Source organism: Chrysochloris asiatica, unplaced genomic scaffold (genome assembly GCF_000296735.1).
Source record: "Chrysochloris asiatica unplaced genomic scaffold, ChrAsi1.0 scaffold00007, whole genome shotgun sequence".
NCBI lineage: Eukaryota > Metazoa > Chordata > Mammalia > Afrosoricida > Chrysochloridae > Chrysochloris > Chrysochloris asiatica.
In genome coordinates, this window is record NW_006408525.1 from 31,787,274 (window position 1) to 31,805,532 (window position 18,259).

The 18,259-nt window shown below is 43.6% G+C and overlaps 1 protein-coding gene across 2 annotated transcripts; it reads left to right on the forward strand.

Annotated features, from left to right (window-relative positions):
• Nucleotides 1-280: 280 nt before the first annotated feature.
• On the forward strand, nucleotides 281-10,519 carry LOC102824763 (ADP-ribosylation factor 2-like). 2 transcript variants are annotated; one of them, XM_006833532.1, is made up of 4 exons: nucleotides 281-428; nucleotides 3,904-4,014; nucleotides 7,145-7,269; nucleotides 10,358-10,519. In XM_006833532.1, exons 1-4 carry the CDS (start codon nucleotides 281-283, stop codon nucleotides 10,517-10,519), a joined length of 546 nt encoding a protein of 181 aa, XP_006833595.1. The 2 variants fall into 2 exon arrangements, with proteins under 2 accessions (XP_006833595.1, XP_006833596.1); XM_006833533.1 differs by having other exon boundaries at nucleotides 7,145-7,242; nucleotides 10,388-10,519.
• The last annotated feature ends 7,740 nt before the right edge of the window (nucleotides 10,520-18,259 follow it).

The window sequence follows — 18,259 nt, forward strand, 5'->3', positions numbered from 1 at the left end:
ATGGTGGTCGTGGTGGTGATGGTGTACTGTAGAGTCAGTTCCAACACATCGTGGCCCTGTATAGGGTTTCTGAGGCTGTAAATCTTCACAGGAGCAAAAAGCCTCGTCTTTCTCCCTCAGAGGGACTGGTAGGTTGGGACTGCTGACTTTGTGGTTAGCAGCCCAACTCGTAACCCACTACGCTACCGGGACTGCTCTCACTTCTCCTAGAGACTTGTAGTTTATGTACATATTACTTGGTGTACCTTTTCTTTCATTTAGGTAACAGAAATCAGTTACAATGGGAAACGTCTTTGAAAAGTTGTTCAAAAGTCTATTTGGGAAAAAAGAGATGCGAATTCTGATGGTGGGCTTGGATGCAGCTGGAAAGACTACCATCCTGTATAAACTGAAGCTGGGAGAGATTGTGACCACCATCCCCACAATAGGTAGGAAATGACCTGTGGCTAGGCCAGTTTACCACTCGGTGTGTTACACTCTTACATGTTTCTTATAGTATTGGATATTCCCTTTTCAAAGTCCTGTCTACCCTTAGGGCATAAATTTCAAGGGGACAGAAACCAGGTTATATATACTTTCCTGACTGTCCTCAGCATCTGTAGCACAATTCTAGGTATCAAGGGGACTCGTGGGAACATATTTAGGTGAAGCAAATTTAACAACATCTGCCTGGCAAAAAAAAAAAATAATAATGATAGAAAGTTGGTCATTTTCACTACAATGAAATTTGTTTTGAAAATTCAAAAGCCAGAACTATGGGGACATGTATGTCCTCCATTCCTCTGGCAGTCCACGATCCACCGGGAGCCTGAGCTGGGAATCTGCAGTCACCTCATTTAGTCTCTGCTCCAGTTGACCTCTCTTCATGGAAGCGTCTTTCCATACCGCATGTGAGTCCAGGATAGTTTTTTCCCCCATTCACTCTGGCTCAAGCCAATCACTTGATCTGGCATCCAACAGAGGAGACTGACTTGTTTCAGGGCAGGAGGAAAATCTGGTTGCGTTAGTCTTATGCAGACTGTTACTGGGTTTTGTGGGCTATGTAGGGGATTTGCAAAGGCAGTTTTGACAGAACTTATTTAGCCTTTTTTTAAGTCCTCTTTGCTTTCTGTAAGGAAGGTTGTATCATTTGCATAATTGCTGAAAGTGAAGAGGACTTGAAATACTTAACTGTTGAAGATGAAAGACCACAGCCTTCGGTATGGGTTGCATCTCGATGTAAAGAAAGCAGAAATCGTCACCACTGGACCAATAAATAACATGAAGAATAATAGAGAAAAGATTGAAGTTGTCAAAGATCTGTTTGCTTGGATCCATTGTGAATACTCATGGAAGCAGCAGTCAAGAAATCAAACAACGTATTGCATCGGGAAGCCTGCATAGGACCTCTTTAAAGTGTTTAAGAGCAAAGGTGTCAGTTTGAGGACTAAGTTGTGCCTAACCCAAGCCATGGTATTTTCAGTAACCTTATATGCCTATGAAAGTTGGACAGTGAATAAAGAAGATCACAGAAGAATTGATGCAGTTGAGTCATGGTGTTGGAGGAGAATATTAAAAGTTCCTTGGGCCACCAAAAGAACAAACCAATCCAAGAAGAAGTGCATCCAGAATGCTCCCTAGAAGCCAGGATGGCCAGACTTAATCTCTCATACTTCAGACATATCAGGAGGGACCAGTTGCTGGAGAAGAACATCATGCTTGGTAAAGTGGGGGATCAGTGAAAAAGAGGCAGACCACCAAGGAGATGGACTGACACAATGATGGCAACAAAGGGCTCAGTTGTAGCAACAATTGTGAGGTTGGCACAGGACCGGGCAGCGTTTCGTTCTGTTTGTGTGGAATCGCTGTGAGTTGGTACACACTTGATAGATCCTAACAACAATAACAACTTTTGTCTTATGAACTACTTCTAGAGCCGAGTTTCTGAGTGAAGACAGATGATGACAAGTGAGCATCAATAGTTTTGTTGGTGTTGCCTTAAAACCGAGGAACCAGAAGCTCAAAGCCCTTAGGCTGCCTTTCAGCTTCTAATGTGCTTAATAGATTCAGGGATTGTAACATTTGAAAAAGGAAGAAACCAGATGGAGAATGTTAAATGCCTACATTTTAAAAAAAATCATTAATTCAACATGAAAATGGCAAGATTATTTGGTCTTCTACAATTATAAAAATAATACATGCTTCTATAATTTCATTCATACAGACAAAAATTAAGAAATGAAAAATAACACATAACTAAGATTTTGGGGAATATCTTTCTCAAATTATGTGCATGCTGTTTGCCAACTGACTTTGCATTAGACAATATGTCTCATTAGACAATATAACTCTGTCTCATTTCCTCTCTGGAATGTTTTCCTGCCTTCTTCCTTGGGCCCCTCCCTGCTTTAGCTAATGCCAACTCATTCTTTTCATTTCCGTTTACAAAAATGGTAAACCGTTCTGACCTCTTGGACTGGTTTGTCCCAGTTACAATTTCCCAGAGCAACCTGAACATCTTGTTAACTCTCAGCACGTTTGTAATACTTGATCCTCGTCTCTCTTCCTCACAACAGTGCAAATAAGAACAGGAATCATGGCTGTCTTGTTGACTATCTCCAGGGACTAGCAAAATGTTTGGCACGTGGTACATGGAGTGCTGCTGGCACTGTAGGCTAAGCACTGGACTGCCACCCACAAGGCTAGCACTTCAAACACACCTGCTGCTCTGTGGGGGAAAGATGAGGCTTTCTACTACTGTAAAGACTTACAGCCTCACAAGCTCCATATAGGGTCACTATCAATCAGTACTGACTCAGTAGCACCTAACAACAACAACAATGACAACATGGTACATATGTCCAATATATATTTGATGAATGAATTGAATATAGAATTTTGTGACAGATTTTTAAAACTAATGGTCCTGAATAAATTGTATCCCCAGTATGTGTTCCCTTGTGCAAACTTCTCCCATAGTGACGATGTGCTAGACCTTATGAATTGCATTGGCCATTAGGACATGTGCAAATGTCATTCTAGCAAAGACTTGGCAATCCCTTTTGCCTTGGAGTTTGTCCTTTGGGACCACTGCCTCTACCATATGACACGCTCTTGGAGACGAAAGCCCACCTGGAGAAAGAGCCCCGGCTCCGATTGTATTTGACTCACTGAGTGCAGCCGTATGAGCAAGCCAGGGCCGTCACAGCATCGTGCAGGAGAGGTGAAAGTAGCCACACTTCTTGGAGAAGTTCGACTTTAAGTGGAAGGATGAAAATAAGCACAGATTTCATCTCCAGAATGTGAAGATTAATCAGATCTACACTTTTCTACTTCTTAGTCCTTATCCAGCACCAGACAGCCAAGGTGCTCCTTCCATCATCCTTAGAGGCAAGGAGAAAATAGGTGTCTGCAGTGTGTGTTGGACGTAGAAGTTGGTCCTATCAGATGGCTTCAGTTTGCTTGGAAGTAAGCTGTAAGGTCTGATTCCTGAGAGTAAGGGAAGGGGAGGTGTGTGGCCATAGTACGTGGGTGAGCGCAGAGAAGAGTGAGACATTGGTGAATGGGGGAGCAAGCTGACGAACACACTGAATTTTGTAAGATACAAATCTTAGACTAGCAAGCTCTTTTATGATGAAGCCAACTGCTGTCGAGTCGGTTCTGACTCAGAGCTACTTTACAAGACAGAGTAGAACTGCTCTAAAGGGTCTTTAAGACGGAATGTTTTGGGGAACAGACAGCCTTGTCTTTCTGTTGAGTGGTTGGCTGTGGTAGGTAGTTAGTTAGTAGTTCAGTGCATAACCCACTGTGCCACCACGGCTCCTTTGTAAATGAAAAGTACTAGCCAGTGTTAGTTGGTAATTATTTTGAATTGCTCAACCAAAGAATTCTTATTTAAACATTTCCCCCTTCTTCCCACTTTAGGTTTCAATGTGGAGACAGTAGAATACAAAAACATCAGCTTCACGGTCTGGGATGTTGGCGGCCAGGACAAAATCAGACCTTTGTGGCGACATTATTTCCAGAACACCCAAGGTAACAATGTGAAACGCTTCATTCTGTGGCTGGAAGGCAGTAGGCACGCAGACGGGCGCCGAGATTGTTGGAGATTTGACCTTGCCCTGTGGCAGGATTCCTGCTTACCCTAGTCAGAATTGCCATATTCAATTACCAAGTTGAAATGCCTTTTTCTCTTCAATTTTCTTTTCATAATGAGCCTAAGTTTTACTGCATCTCAATAACTGCTCTTTTGGCAGCGGGGAGCTGGCTGTACTTTTGGACATCCAGATAGGTAAATTAGACTCTGAAATTAAGTCAAAGGGAGCGATTTGAAGGATGGATATGTTGCCTGTGGCAGGTCTAGACATCTCCATGAACAATTTTGATGCTGCCTTAATTTTTTGGCCAATTTCCCAAAGGTCAAGACTGTCTGTTTACACTTTTAATTGTCTGCAGGTTGAATGTCACAGAAATTGGTAATAGCTTTTGACTTGCTATTAAGACATTTAGCTTTGTGTAGATTTTACTTGTGTAGATTAGAATTTGAACTATTGGTATAATTTCTTATTTATGAAAAATCAGATGTATAAAATGGTCCATTTGTTTCCATGTGGAGTTTTCTCCTTGATTGTAGGTTCTGTTATATTAGGCAGTGTATCCATTTGTCCTCTGGACAACCACTTGTCTTTTTGGTATATCTGTCTAGAAAGAAGTTTATGTATATAAAACAGTTGTGAATATCATTCTGTCTTCCCTCTTCCCCTGTAAAAACTAATGTGTGTCAATCTTTAGTCTCCTAGAATCTGAGGTTCTCCCAGCCATTAAACTAGAAACTGTTCTCCTAGTTCAAATGTGTAGTCAGTTCGATGGTCGGTTGTTTGGGGATTTGAGGTCAGGACCTGTATAGAAGTAGAGGACCTAATCTACAAGCCTGTATTTTTATTAGGAAGGGTGAAGGGATAATACTAGGGGATTCACAAAGTTCATAGAAAAATGGTGCGAAAAAATATGGGGATTTTCCCACAAACATTTTGAAGCTCCCTCATATGTCAGCATGAATTGGTGAGTTTTCTCCTGGAAACCAAGCATCTCTGTGGATTTTTGGGTGACCTTCCTAGCTTAGCTGTATTCAAAATCCAGAACTTCTGCCAGTATTCCAAATGTTGGGCGCGGGTGGGGTGGGGTGGGAGGTGTTGCTTGTATATTTTTCATTTTTCTATCCTATTGATGTAACAGATGTGGGTTTGACTTACTTGTAAGCCCCAAACATGCAGAAGCCGTGGGAGCTCCTGTCTGGGGACTGGGCAGCTCCTGATCCAGCTACCTATAGGCCTGAGAAAGGGCGGGAAAAGGCAGAGGGCCAACACTGCTTTCCTCCCTAACAGTAGTCGTGAAATCTTACTTTCAAAGAGAACTGAGGTCTTCTCATCCCGTTGTGCTTTCTACCAGGGTCTCTGCTGCTGTGTCTCCACTAGTTGCGGCTTAACCTTAACAAGATGTGACTATTTCCAGTCACAAGAAATGCCGTCTTCAGAACTCACTGCGTCTTCTGCACCTTCAGTTCTATTATGTTGACTTCCTATCGTTTTTGCCCACTGATCTTCAATCTGCCTTATACAGTGATTCAAAACAAGTTGAGGTGCCTAGTTTGTCATATAATTAAAAATAGCTGAGGGTCCCACTAGTCCTTTTCTAGGCAAAAGATCCGTCAGTCTTCACAGGGTGTGGTGTCTAACTCTTTTGCCATCCTGGTTGTTTTTTGAACCCCTCATTGGTCTGTGTCTAGAGCTGACCAGGTAGCATTCCTAGGAAGTTTTGACTGATGGAGACTAGAGTAGGTGTGTTAGCTTCTGTAGCCTGGAAACAGAGCTGCTGTCACTCCTCTTGGTGCAGATCCAAGCAGGTATGGATATGTATGTCCTTTCTCCCCTTTTAAAACTGGTCACCTTTCATTCCTGTGTACATTTACAGGTAATTGTCCTTAAAGAAGCTTCAGACTAGAAACAGTTCTCTTAATTCAGGGTAGTCAGTACGGTGGTAGTCAGGTTCAGGTGAAGTCTTGGGGCAGCCAGATCCATTTTGTCTCTCAGAGGACTGTTGGTAGCTAAGTTGTTTTTGTCGTTGTTGTCACAGGGACAGTTGCTAGGTGAGCCTTCCCCATCCTGCACTTGGATAGTGTGTTGGGCACCTGTTGGGCCCCCGCTGGAAATCCTGTGACCTCTCCTCCTCTCCTTCAGCCCATGTGGCAGTGACGAGGGCTATGAAGGTTTCAGCAGCTTGCACTCAGGTGCCGCCTTTGGCCTGCCCAGCTAGCTCTCGCTCTTGGCATTTCTCAGGTGCTGTAGCTTGGGCGGTCCCTCTGTGAGCTTCAGTGGGTATGGTGGGGTGTAGAGAAAATGTGTCACGTGCTGAGCGTGGTACCTGACACATTGTTGGTGCCTCAGTGGGAACTCTTCCTACTCTGGAACTAGACCTAGCCTCCAGAAGCAGACCCGGGACCCATCCTTGACTGCTAACTTTTGAGGTTTGCTGTGGGGCGAGTCTTGTTCAGTCATGTCAGCACACATAGGGACAAAGTCACAGCTTAGAGATGGTGAAAATGAAACTTGGCTTACTATGCTTTGTCTTAAAGTAGAGTGGTGGTGAATTAGTGCAAAGCAACAAACTGAAATGGAATCAAATTCTGAACGTTGAAGAAACTGTTCAGGGATTTTGGCTGCTGTGTCTAGCTACCTCTCTGAATGCGATTTAGTATACTAAAATTTGTTGGTTTTTTTTTTTTTCAAAATCTCCTTTTTGTCTCTGGTGTGGACATTGTTGTTAAGTGCTGCTGAGTCAATTCTGACTCATCTCGACCCTGTATAGGGTTTCCGAAGAGTGTCTGGTGAGTTTGAACTGCTGACCTTATGTTCCAGAGCTTATCTTACATCGCCGGTGTGGACATGAGTTGATTAAAAATGAGCCTAACTTTTCTCTGTATGTGTGGTACTGTTAGTCTGATGAACGGGGTAATTGCTTTGAGAAAGGTGAGTGGAGTGTACAACAGGCTCCTCCCTTCCGTATTGATTGCCTCCAGTGAAACCAAGCATGTACGCTGGGGCGGGGTGGGGCTGTAGGGACTGACCTGCAGGTTCAGTTTACCCACATGCGTGTGATTGTTTTCCAGGTCTGATTTTTGTGGTCGACAGTAATGACAGAGAGCGGGTCAATGAGGCCCGGGAAGAGCTAACCAGAATGTTAGCAGAAGATGAGCTCAGAGATGCAGTTTTATTGGTGTTTGTAAATAAGCAGGTACGTTGTTGGCTTTCGGAATACTGGGGCTGAAATTTACCCCCAGGTGCCGCACTTGAAAATACAGCTCTTTATCGTCTCCCTTCCTCTCCCAGCTTCTACCGTAACCTCCCTCGACCTCCTTTTCAGTGTGTTTAATATTCACTCATTCAGTAAATACTAATTGAGCTTCTCCAAAGTTTCAGGCATTGTTTTAGGTACAGAAAGTCCCTGGTTTATGAATAAGATCTGTTCCTACCTGTGTCTTTATGTTTTTAAGTGGAATTTGCAAGTGGGTCAGGACAGGTGTATATGATTCTTGCTTAATCTTACTTTAGTGAAAGAAAAGGCTCGAAGCCTCTTAATGATTGAAAATCATTAAATGATTCAGAAGCTTGCTGTGCAGCAAGTGAAGATGATTGGGTTAGCCCAGTGGTGTCAAAGTGAGGACAAATTTACCTAACATTAAAGGGCAAGTCGGAGTTGAGTTTTCCCTAAGTCAGATGCTGCGTAACCCGGAAACAGTCTATATTGGCAATACAGCAGTGGGCAAGACAGACAAAAGTCCCTGTGTCCATGGACTTACATTCTAATGGGAGGAGTGCCCATCAATATGTAATCTACACTGTGTCAAATGGTAAGTGTTATGGAGAAAGCATAGTAAGGGGGCAGGATGGGTCTGGGGAGTCCCTGGCATGCTTCTCAGATGCAGTGGCATCTGAAGACCTGAAGGCAGTGAGGGAGGGAGCCACATGGTTCTAGAAACAGCAGCTGCAGCGGGAACAGGGATTGCTCGTCTAGGGCCTGCTGAAGAGAGAAGAGGCTCTCTGCATGAGTAGAATGCGGAGGAGAGCCGAGCATGGGACTGTCCGCTGAATGTGCCGCTGTCTGGCCGTAGGACTCCCAGCTGCACTAAGCGCAGGAAAGTAGTCACTTGGACTACTGCAGGCTGAGACCACCCTTCTGCATTGCGGTGTGTTTCCTTCCACAGCCTCCGTGGTCACGTTTGTTATGTAGTTGACATACTGTTCAGAGCATGTGGCAGCCTCCTTTGTCACTTCAGATGCTTCAAAAGTTTTCGCTTGTCATGATTTTGACTGGCAGATGGATCGTCATTCACTCAACCATTTCCTTACTGTTCATGTTAGACGTCAGTCTGGCGTTTCACTAGTGAGCATAGGGGACTTTGAAAAATAATCAAATTTGTATTTAGATGCACATAGTTTAGAATACCAGGGGCAAAATTTAGCTCTACTCCTCAGGCTAAAACATGTATCTTTTATCTTGTTCCAGAAATATAAATTTCTCTGCTTTTGTTAGCATATCCAAGATTAGTGTACATATTTAGATTCTGAGGATCATGTTGTGCGTTCTGTTTTGCATTCTGCTTTTGCACTTAGCATCTCTTTGGCCTTCCAGATCAGTACATCCTATTGTTCTTTAATTCAAATTCAATCAGATTTGAGTTTACCTGGTACCAGGCATGGTTCTAAGCACTTGGGATAGGTTGGAGAACAAGATACATATTCTAGTTGGGGGTGACCGATAATAAATTGTAAACACTCAATAAGAATATTGTAGAATATAGTGAAATGTGGTTGAACAGGGCAGTTAGGAGGGCTCTGGGTGTGACATTCTTGTAGGTCATCGGAAGGGCGTCTGGCTCTTACCCTGGGGGAGAGGGAGTGGCTTCAGGGTTGGGAAGAGGTTTTAGAGGAGCGGCAGCAGAGCCGTGAGATCAGTTAGGACCTGATGGCAAGTGAGGTGCTACCATGGCCCCATCAGGGTGGTGGCTGTGGAGGTGGTAAGAAGTGGGCAGACTCTGAAATAGGAATTTTTTTTTTTTTTTTTAACAAAACCAAACCAATATTTTTAAATGTTCAAAGGGCCCATTGTGCAAGCAAGCCTCCTGCCCACAGGCACACAGCTTTACTCAGTCCATGGGCCTTTGCTCTGTGCCCTTGTCTCTGCTGATTTCACTTTTCTAGGTAGGGATCTTATGCTCCACTCGTGCTCTTCCTTCTTGATGGTCTTGGGTTTGTCTATTTCTGAAGTGAAAGATTAACTACTCCCCCCTTTTACTTACACGTCTTCTATAATTACAATTATGACAATCACAATTAATCCTGCTAACAACTACTCACAATTGAATCATAAAATTCTCTCAGAATTATCCCCCACCACCTTTCACCATACCCATCTGGGAAAGAAGAAAGCTATTTTGTGGGGATTCTACTTTACCCCCCTTATTTTGAAACTAAGCACACTCATGAAAGCTTGTAAGCCAGTCACTTCATTCCTTTATAGCAACCCTTTTTGATAGCCAATGTCTGAATTGCTCACAGGGCTGCTATGAGTCGGAAATGACTTCATTGGCACTTAACAACACCAACCCAGTCTACTGAGGAGACAAGCATGTTCCTGATCTGAAGAACCTCCAATTCAGTTAGAACTTTGAGCAACTGCATCCATAAATAAAAGTCCAATTCATCTAATTGCAGCAATTTACACTTGCTCACAGCATCAAACATCTTTATCTTCATCTGGTTGGGTTTGGTCAGCTCAGCCCTAGCCATCCAAACTAGGTTAAATGGGTACCAGCTGCAAGTTTGGGAGTTCACACACACCTCCCGGCACTTCAGAACAGCTGGCCCCTTCACTCTCGGCCCTAACCCCCAGGGTTTGGGTCAGTACCCATGGGCTCAGGAGTTCACACAATTCCTCATCTTTAGACCAGCCAGCCCTTCTGTCTCATCTCAAGGTCAGCATGCCAGTGGAACATGTTCATACTCAGCCCGTGTCTTCATTGCAGCATTTCCCCCACTCCACTTATAAGTAGACCTGGATGGTCACTAGTGAGCATACTAGACCACTGGCGGGCTCTCTTCAACTTTCAGTCATAGGAGGGGGTGTTTCCTGATGAGCTGACGTCTGAATACATTTCAAGGTGTTCCTTACAGACTGACAGTGGGGTTTGAGAAAGAGAAATTCAGATGGAAGGGTAGAGTTGCTATCCGCTGAGATGGGGAAGACTCTGTGCTGTTTATTGATTGTATTTCATTATATGAATGTAATGTCATGAACTGACTTTCCAATATTCTCTCTCAAGGACCTTCCCAATGCCATGAATGCAGCTGAGATAACGGACAAGCTTGGCTTACATTCCCTCCGCCAGAGAAACTGGTATATTCAGGCTACCTGTGCCACAAGCGGAGATGGGCTGTATGAAGGCCTGGACTGGCTCTCCAACCAGCTCAAAAACCAGAAGTGATCATTTGGCCGTGATCCATTCCCCGTGCATTGTGGCAAAATCTGCTGGCCTCTTCTGTGTGCGTGTGTGCGTGTGAGGAGCCAAGTGTGGGTGTGTGGCTGAGACTGGGAGCGGCTTTCTCACACCGTGCCTTATACATGCTGTAAGAAAACCAGTATTATATTTGAAGCAAAACCAGTGTTCTATTTTACACGCTACCTTCCATTTCAATCGCTTTGATGATCATTTCGCAGTTGTTGGAGGAGTTCAGAGTGGAAGGCTTGTGGGCAAGCCCTGTGTCTTCCATCTCTGCCAGCCAGAGGTCTTTGGTGAAAGGGAGGAATTCTTTCTTTCTTCCCATTGTTTCCAGAATGGCAGCTCTTTTCCAGGGCTTTATAGCCCATGAGCCTCCAGAAGGGAAAGGGCCTTGTTTGCTGCAGGTGTGAACTTTCCCCTCGGTTCTATTTTCACCCAGACTTCCTGGTTCAGCATGCTTTATTTAAAGGAATCAGCAATGGTTTTCATTATGTGGAGTGTCAAGACTCCATTAACACTAGAAAATTCTCCAGTTCTTTCCTCCCTTTACTCGTCTCTCTAGGGTGGAGACCATTTGGATAAGTGAGCAAGGGTGACGCTAAAGCTCTTTCCCGGAGCACCACAGTCGAGCGAAGGGACTTGTTAAGGACGTGAGGGGAGGGACGGGTCATGTGTGTGTCCTGGCGTCGCCATCTCAGGTCAGGTTCCTGAGGCTGCTGCTCCCACTTCTCCGCTCTGTGCTGAATGTGCTAAACTGGAAGCAGGAGGGCCCCTCCCAGGATGGAACCAGCACCCTGTATAGTGATCTTAGTCCAACTTAGAGTTTTGGTTAGCTTCTGTTTCCCAGAAACACACACCTGTGAGTTCTGAGGGTTTGTGCCAGAATCAGAGGTAGATGTGGGGAATGAGACTCTCTGTAGCCCCTGGTGTGGCCCCCAAGTTGGTGCTAAATTTTGTTATGAAAAATGCCTCTCAAGTCTAAACCAGTCTCCATGGCTCCCTCTTCGGGATGGCAATAACGTCTTTGAACTCACGGCACTTGTACTTTCTCATGTCCTCAGAGTGTTCGTAAGAATGAGCCGCGCTAGGGTCTAGAACGTTCCATAGCTAGCACTCTCTTACCCAGACAACTGGTGTCCAGATTTGTACCTAAGCGCTTCCACTATTTAATCTTGAATTCCTTTCTCAAAATATCTGTATCCAAACTTCAGAGGTGGGGGAATGTGGAGTGGTAAACCTTGCTTATTGATAACAAGAAAATTGACATACCTAGGGAAAAATTTCATACCATGATAAGTGGAATGTAATGTTTTTGTTCAAATATTTTCCTTTAAAGAATGTTCATTGCAATACTGGCAACTAAGTCCAGATGTGATTTGTTACCATGGAGTAATTCCTGAGAAATACTTAGATTGTACGCCTCAAATTGGCAGGGACTGTGTTGTGTACTGTTGTATCATACTTAGTACCATGTACCTCGTGCAGTGCTAGGCCTCATTAAAGACTTGGTGAGTGGTTGAACAATAAAGAACTTGCTTTGGAAGGAGGAGAGCCAGCCATTGCTTTTGAATGTCGCGAACTCTTTCTTTCCCCTGCATCTTAGCCAGCTGTCTATTGAAGGCTGCCGGGCACTTTGTACAGAAAACAGCCTCTGAGATTCAGTCTTGGCCTGACGCTTTCAGCAGTCCCTTCACTGGTACGTTTCATGGTGCTTTCACACCAGTCTGCCTCTCCCTAAGACTTGGCTCTTATGAGTTGGGGTTAAGTGGAGAACACTGGAATAGAGGAGTTTTGAGTGAAGGCTGGGGTCCCAGAAAGCCATATTTACATTCTGGCTGTGCCCCTCAGGCCAGTTACTCAGCCTCTGTGCCTCAGTTTACTTAGCTATTACGTGGACATCCTACAGCCTACCTCATTGTTGCGAAGAACAGTTGCCTGTCCATGGAATGTTTTGCTTTCGTGTTTCCCTGGGGAATGTCTAAGTGAAGAACAGTGCTGACCACAAACAAACTGGTTAGCATTAATTCTAGATAAAGTATGGGCTGCTTAATCTGCTCTCCACCTTCTAATCCCACCAAACAACCACTATACATGCTAATGTGTCCATTTGTGTGAATCCCGCTGGGATGTTCCTTTAAAAAGCAGTTTGGCCCTACCCTAACTTTTTCTAAATTCTTACTTAAGCTTTTCATACGAGTTGTACAGCCCTCACCATGACTGATCTGATTTTCAACAGTTTTCTCACCCCGGGAAGAAATTATGTCCTCATTAGCAGCCACCACTCCCCCACCGGCCCCCACTCCCCCACACCCCCACCCACCCCCACCCAGTCCCTGGCAGCTGCTAACCTCTTTTCCCTGGATTTACCTCTTTGTTGTTAAGTGCTGTGGAGTCTGTTCTGACTCAGTGACCCTGTATAGGGTTTCCACAGAGCACCCGGTGGGTGTGAACCGCTGACCTTGTGGATCAAACTGACTTTGTGGTCCAGCGCATTATCCTGCAGTGCCACACAGAATGACCTTAGGCACAACAAAACAAAACACTGCCCAGACCTGTACCATCCCCACTGTTGATAGGGTTGAACCCATTCCTGCCGCTGTATCTGTCTGCCTCTTTTTGTTGACCCAAGCTTGCAGTAAACTTCATGTTTCTTTACCACAGCCAAGATTCTGCTTCTAGGTCTGGTGGGTGTCGGTCTCCCAATTCTACAGCACCTGGCTATAGTTTCAAAGCCTCCTTTTCAATGTACAATCCCTGACATGGATAGAGTATCCAGTAAGCAAGCACAGTGAATACTTACTAATCAGTGAACAATTTCTTTGAAGTGAGAAACATGAAACTTCACTACAGATTAGTAAACTCACATAGGTTTTTTGGGTAACCCATTTCTGCCCATAACGTATCATGGCTCAGTATGTCATTCCTTTTATGCCTGAAGAATTTGTAACTTGTTAGGTGGTGTTGAGTCAGTTCCAACTCATAGCAACCCCATCCCAGAAGAAAGGACAGCTGGGTCCCGTGCCAACCTCACATTATTTCTAGGTTTGAGCCCAGTATTGTAGCCACTGTTGTCACCTCATTCTGGGACCTTCTCTTTCTCTCACCATGTCTTCTAGGAAGGAGAACATGTGCAGTGGTTCAAACCCACCAACCACTCCTCAGAAACTATATAGGGTCACTGTGAATCGGAGGCTACTTGATGGCACTTAACAATAACACTGCTTAGTGTAAGGATATGCCACATTTTGTTTCTCCATCATTACCTTTTCTGTGTGTGTGTCAATTGAGTGAAGGTTTGCCGAGCAGACGACCAGTTTTATATTTAACTAATTGTTATTATTATTAACTAATTATGATTTAACAAATCATACAGTTTTATATTTAACAAATCATTACAGTGATTACAATCCCCTCCATGTACCATCAGCTTGTGAACATTCGTGTACAAAATGGAAAATTCTCTTTGGGTATCTACTTAGGAGTGGGCTTGCTGGGTCTTATGGTAACTTGAACAGTTTAAGCAACTGCCTAACTTTTCCAAAATGGCTGCACCATTTTCCATTTTCCTCAGCGGTGTGTGAGGTTTCCAGTTTCTCCATATTCTTAACCTCGAAAAGAAACCTCTTATGTACTTATTAGTCATCCCACAATCCCACCCCTCCAGCCCCCTCTTATTTGCCTACCAAGAGCTTGAAGCTCTTGTTTGCCTACCACCTGGTCCTGAGGAACACTCCACTAAGAACATTCTATTTTGTTTTTTATTCTTAACTCTTTTACTCCAGTGGTTGCACAGGAAGGCTTCTTTCAGGATGTGGCTACACATTACCATCCACTGGACAGGTAGACTCCCAGATGTCCAAACTCCTTGCCAATTTGGCCAATACATTGTTTGCTATTGTGTATTGCCACTAGGTGGTGCTACCATACCATCTCAACCTATCTACTGGTGGTAGCTCAAAGAAATCCGCCACCAGCTCCTGTCCGCTCCTGCCAGTTGCTGTTCCGTGGTGTCATTGGTGGTATGATGCTGAAAGCCATACCACTGGTACTACAAATGCCAGCAGGGTCATCCATGGAAAGGTTCCAGAGAAGCTTCCAAGCTTATATAGACCTGGAAAGAAAGACCTGGTGATGTACTTACCAAAATTAGCTAAACCACCCCAAAACACTATTGATCACAGAATATACTTCAACATAGTGTTGGGAGATGAGCCCCATAAGAAGTTGAGTGCCGTTGAGTCACTTCTAATTCATAAAGACCCTGTATAGGGTTTGCAAGGAGTGACTGGTGGGTTTGAACCACTGACCTTGCAGTTAGCAGTTCAGCTTATCCTACAGCCTTGTTTGTTAAATGCCATCAAGTCAGTTCTGTGTAGGGTTTCCAAGGAGTGGCTGGTGGGTTTGAACTGCTGACCAGTGTCATACCAGGACTCCATTCGACAGCACTGTTGTTGTTTAGTGCCGTTGAGCCCACAACTCAATACCCAGTGTCTACAACAATAGACTTGAGCAGACCAAGGGTTGTGAAGCTGGCAGAGGACTAAGCAGTGTTTCTATCTGCTGTCCGTGGGATGGATGGCTGTGAGTCAGTGGGGACCCAGTGGCAGCCAACGACACTAATGGCTGGAGGAACCTCTTCTTTCCTTCCTCCTGTGTAGCCTAAGCTTCTGGCTGTGTTTTGACAGCCAAACTAAAGAAGTGTATAGAACTCGAGATGCCCTCAAAACTGCAGCTCTCCTTTTATTACAGGAGAGGAAGCCAGGGTTCCCTCGTCTCCATTTATGCAGCTGCTTTTAGGAACTAATGAATGACCAACATTTGTCTCTCTTTATCTAGGCTTTGGCCCAACCTGCTGACTTCAGTTTGGGTCTTGGTTTTTGTCATCAAATGCATACGTTCTCCAAGTTTGACTTTCTTCAGATTTGATGTCGTGACTCATAAATCATTATTTGTATCAATAATGTTGTTAAGTGCCATGGAGTCAGTTCTGACTCATATCTACCCTGTAGATAGGGTTTCCGAGGAGCGACTGATCAGCCTAAACTGCTGACTATGTGGTCCAAACTGACTTTGAAGCCCAGAGCATTAACCCATAGTGCCACACCAGGACTGTTTGTATCAATGATAAAAAATGTTAAATGAACCTGGGGTATCCTATCAGAAAACTCCCTTCAACCTGATTTATTAATTGAACAGATATTTACTGAGCACATATTATGTGCCAGTCACATTGGAGTCTTCAGATATGGGTATTAAGTTGCCTACAATTTGGCTAATCATACTTTAAATCTAGCCCTTAGTTCTTCATCTTGCCACCAGGAATCCTGAACGATTATATGAGGCAATTTGCTGAAATAAGTACCCATGTCATGCCTCTAGGTACCAATCAATCAACAAAGGGAATGAGGCACATTGGCCACTAGGAATACCTGCCATTTCTGTAAGGACTCCAGACTTCCCTGACTACAAATCAACATCAGACCTACCAATCCGTAGTTTCTGGAATCTGCTTTCTCTCAAACGTGGGTGATGTTTGCTTATCTCTGATTTCCCTCCATCCTTCTCAGATTCCTGACTTTGCAGTAGTTTACCAGTAGAGGCTCTACAGTCACACTGAAAAGTTCTCAAATCCATTTAGCTGGCATCAAGAGAGTTGAGCTCATGGAAAGCAGAAGGGCGCTCCTTGCATGTTATAGATCTATCTCGGGCCCCTATTATTCCAGAATTGTGTCAGTTACTCTTCCCATGTTGAAGATTATTCTCTTAGTAAAGAGACATGGAAGAAAATGAGGAAGAAAACTATTTTATCCACCCCACCTCCGAGTCTTTATTAATATCATGTCATCTGTCTTGAACCAGTGGACCTGTTTTTGGTGGGTCTATTGCTTGTAGCGTAATGGTTACAAGTCGGGCTGCCAACCGCAAGGTCAGCAGTTCAAAACTAACAGTGGTTCTGCCAGAGAAAGATGAGGCATTCTGCTCCTGTAAAGATTTATAGCCTCGGAAACCCTGTACAGGGTCACTATGAGTCGGAACCAACTCCATGGTACTTAACAACAATTGCTTGTTATTCACAAGTTTTAAAGGTTGTTTTTATTACATTTGCATTTTATTACAAGCCCTTGTCATTCTGGGATTCAACGATAATATTAATACTACTTAACATTTATTGCATATGGTGCTAGATAAGCACTGAACTGGTAACTGCAAAGTTGTCGGTTCAAACCCACCAGTCACTCTTGGAAACCCTATACAGAGTTGCTGTGTGACCTGGGGAGGTCTGGTATGGCGCTGTGAGTTAATGCACTGGACTACAAGATCAGTTTGAACAGCAAGGTCAGCAGTTCAAGCTCACCAGCCACTCCTTGGAAACACTGTACAGGGTCGCTATGGGTGGGAACTAACTTGATGGCATTTAACAACAACAATGTGACCTGGAATTAGAAAACCAAAAGGGAAGAACATGCTCAGCATTTGTCAAGCTGAAAGAACTAAAGAAAAAAATTCAAGCCTCAACTTGCAATATTGAAGGATTCTATGAGCAAAATCTATCAGTTATCTGTCAGTTTGTCATATTGTGGTGGTTTGCATGTTGCTGTGATTCTGGAAGCTATGCCACCAGTATTTCAAATACAAGCAGGGTCACCATGGTGGACAGGTTTCAACTGAGCTTCTAGACAAAGACAGACTAGAAAGATGGAGAGACAGACTACTTGTGAATGTTTAGCTGCTGAGAACCTTATGAACATCAGCGGGACACTGTCAGCACCAGATTATTGAATATTGAAACATGAATACTGTCAGATGTAGTACTGGAAGATGAGCCCCTCAGGTTGGAAGACACTCAAATGTGACTGGGGAAGAGCTGCCTCCTTAAATTACTGTTGACTGTGATGACATGAATGGAGTAAAGCCTGCGAGATCTTTTCTTGGTGATGGGGCACAACCCAAAATGAAAAGAAACAGCTGTAAACATCCATTAATAATCAGAACATGGAATATATGACATATGAACCTAGGAAAACTGAAAGTTGTCAAAAATGAAATTAAATACATAAACGTCGATATCCTAGGCATTTGTGAGCTGAAATGGACTGGTATTGCCCATGGTTTACTATGCTGGGAATGATAAATTGAAGAATGATGTCACATTCATCATCAAAAAGAACATATCAATCTATGCTGTCTGTGATATGATAATATCCAAAACTCCTACAAGGAAGTCCAGTTAATCTCACTATCATTCAAATTTCCTCACCAACCACTAAAGCCAGTGATGATGAAATTGAATAATTCTATCAACATCTTCAGTCTGAAATTGATCCAGCATACAATAAAGATTTCTTGATAATTGCTGGCAATTGAAATGCAAAAGTTGGAAACAAAGAAGAAGGATCAGTAGTTGGAAAATATGGCCTTGGTGATAGAAAAAATGCTGGAGATTACATGATAGAATTTTACAAGATCAATAACTTCTCCATTGCAAATACCTTTTTTAAACAACATAAAAGACAGCTATACACATGGACCTCACCAGATGGCATACACAGAAGTCAAATAGACTACATCTGTGCAAAGAGACAATGGAAAAACTTCATATCATCAGCCAAAACAAGGCCAGGGCTAGACTATGGAACAGACCATCAATTGCTCATATGTAAATTCAAACTGAAGCTGAAGAAAATTAAAACAAGTCCATGAAAGCCAAAATATGACCTTGAATAT

Coding starts and splice junctions, on each gene's coding strand:
- LOC102824763 (XM_006833532.1), top strand. CDS start 281: ATGGGAAACGTCTTTGAAAAGTTGTTCAAAAGTCTATTTGGGAAAAAA. Junction 429..3,903: donor GACCACCATCCCCACAATAG/GTAGGAAATGAC, acceptor TTCCCACTTTAG/GTTTCAATGTGGAGACAGTA. Junction 7,270..10,357: donor TGGTGTTTGTAAATAAGCAG/GTACGTTGTTGG, acceptor TTCTCTCTCAAG/GACCTTCCCAATGCCATGAA.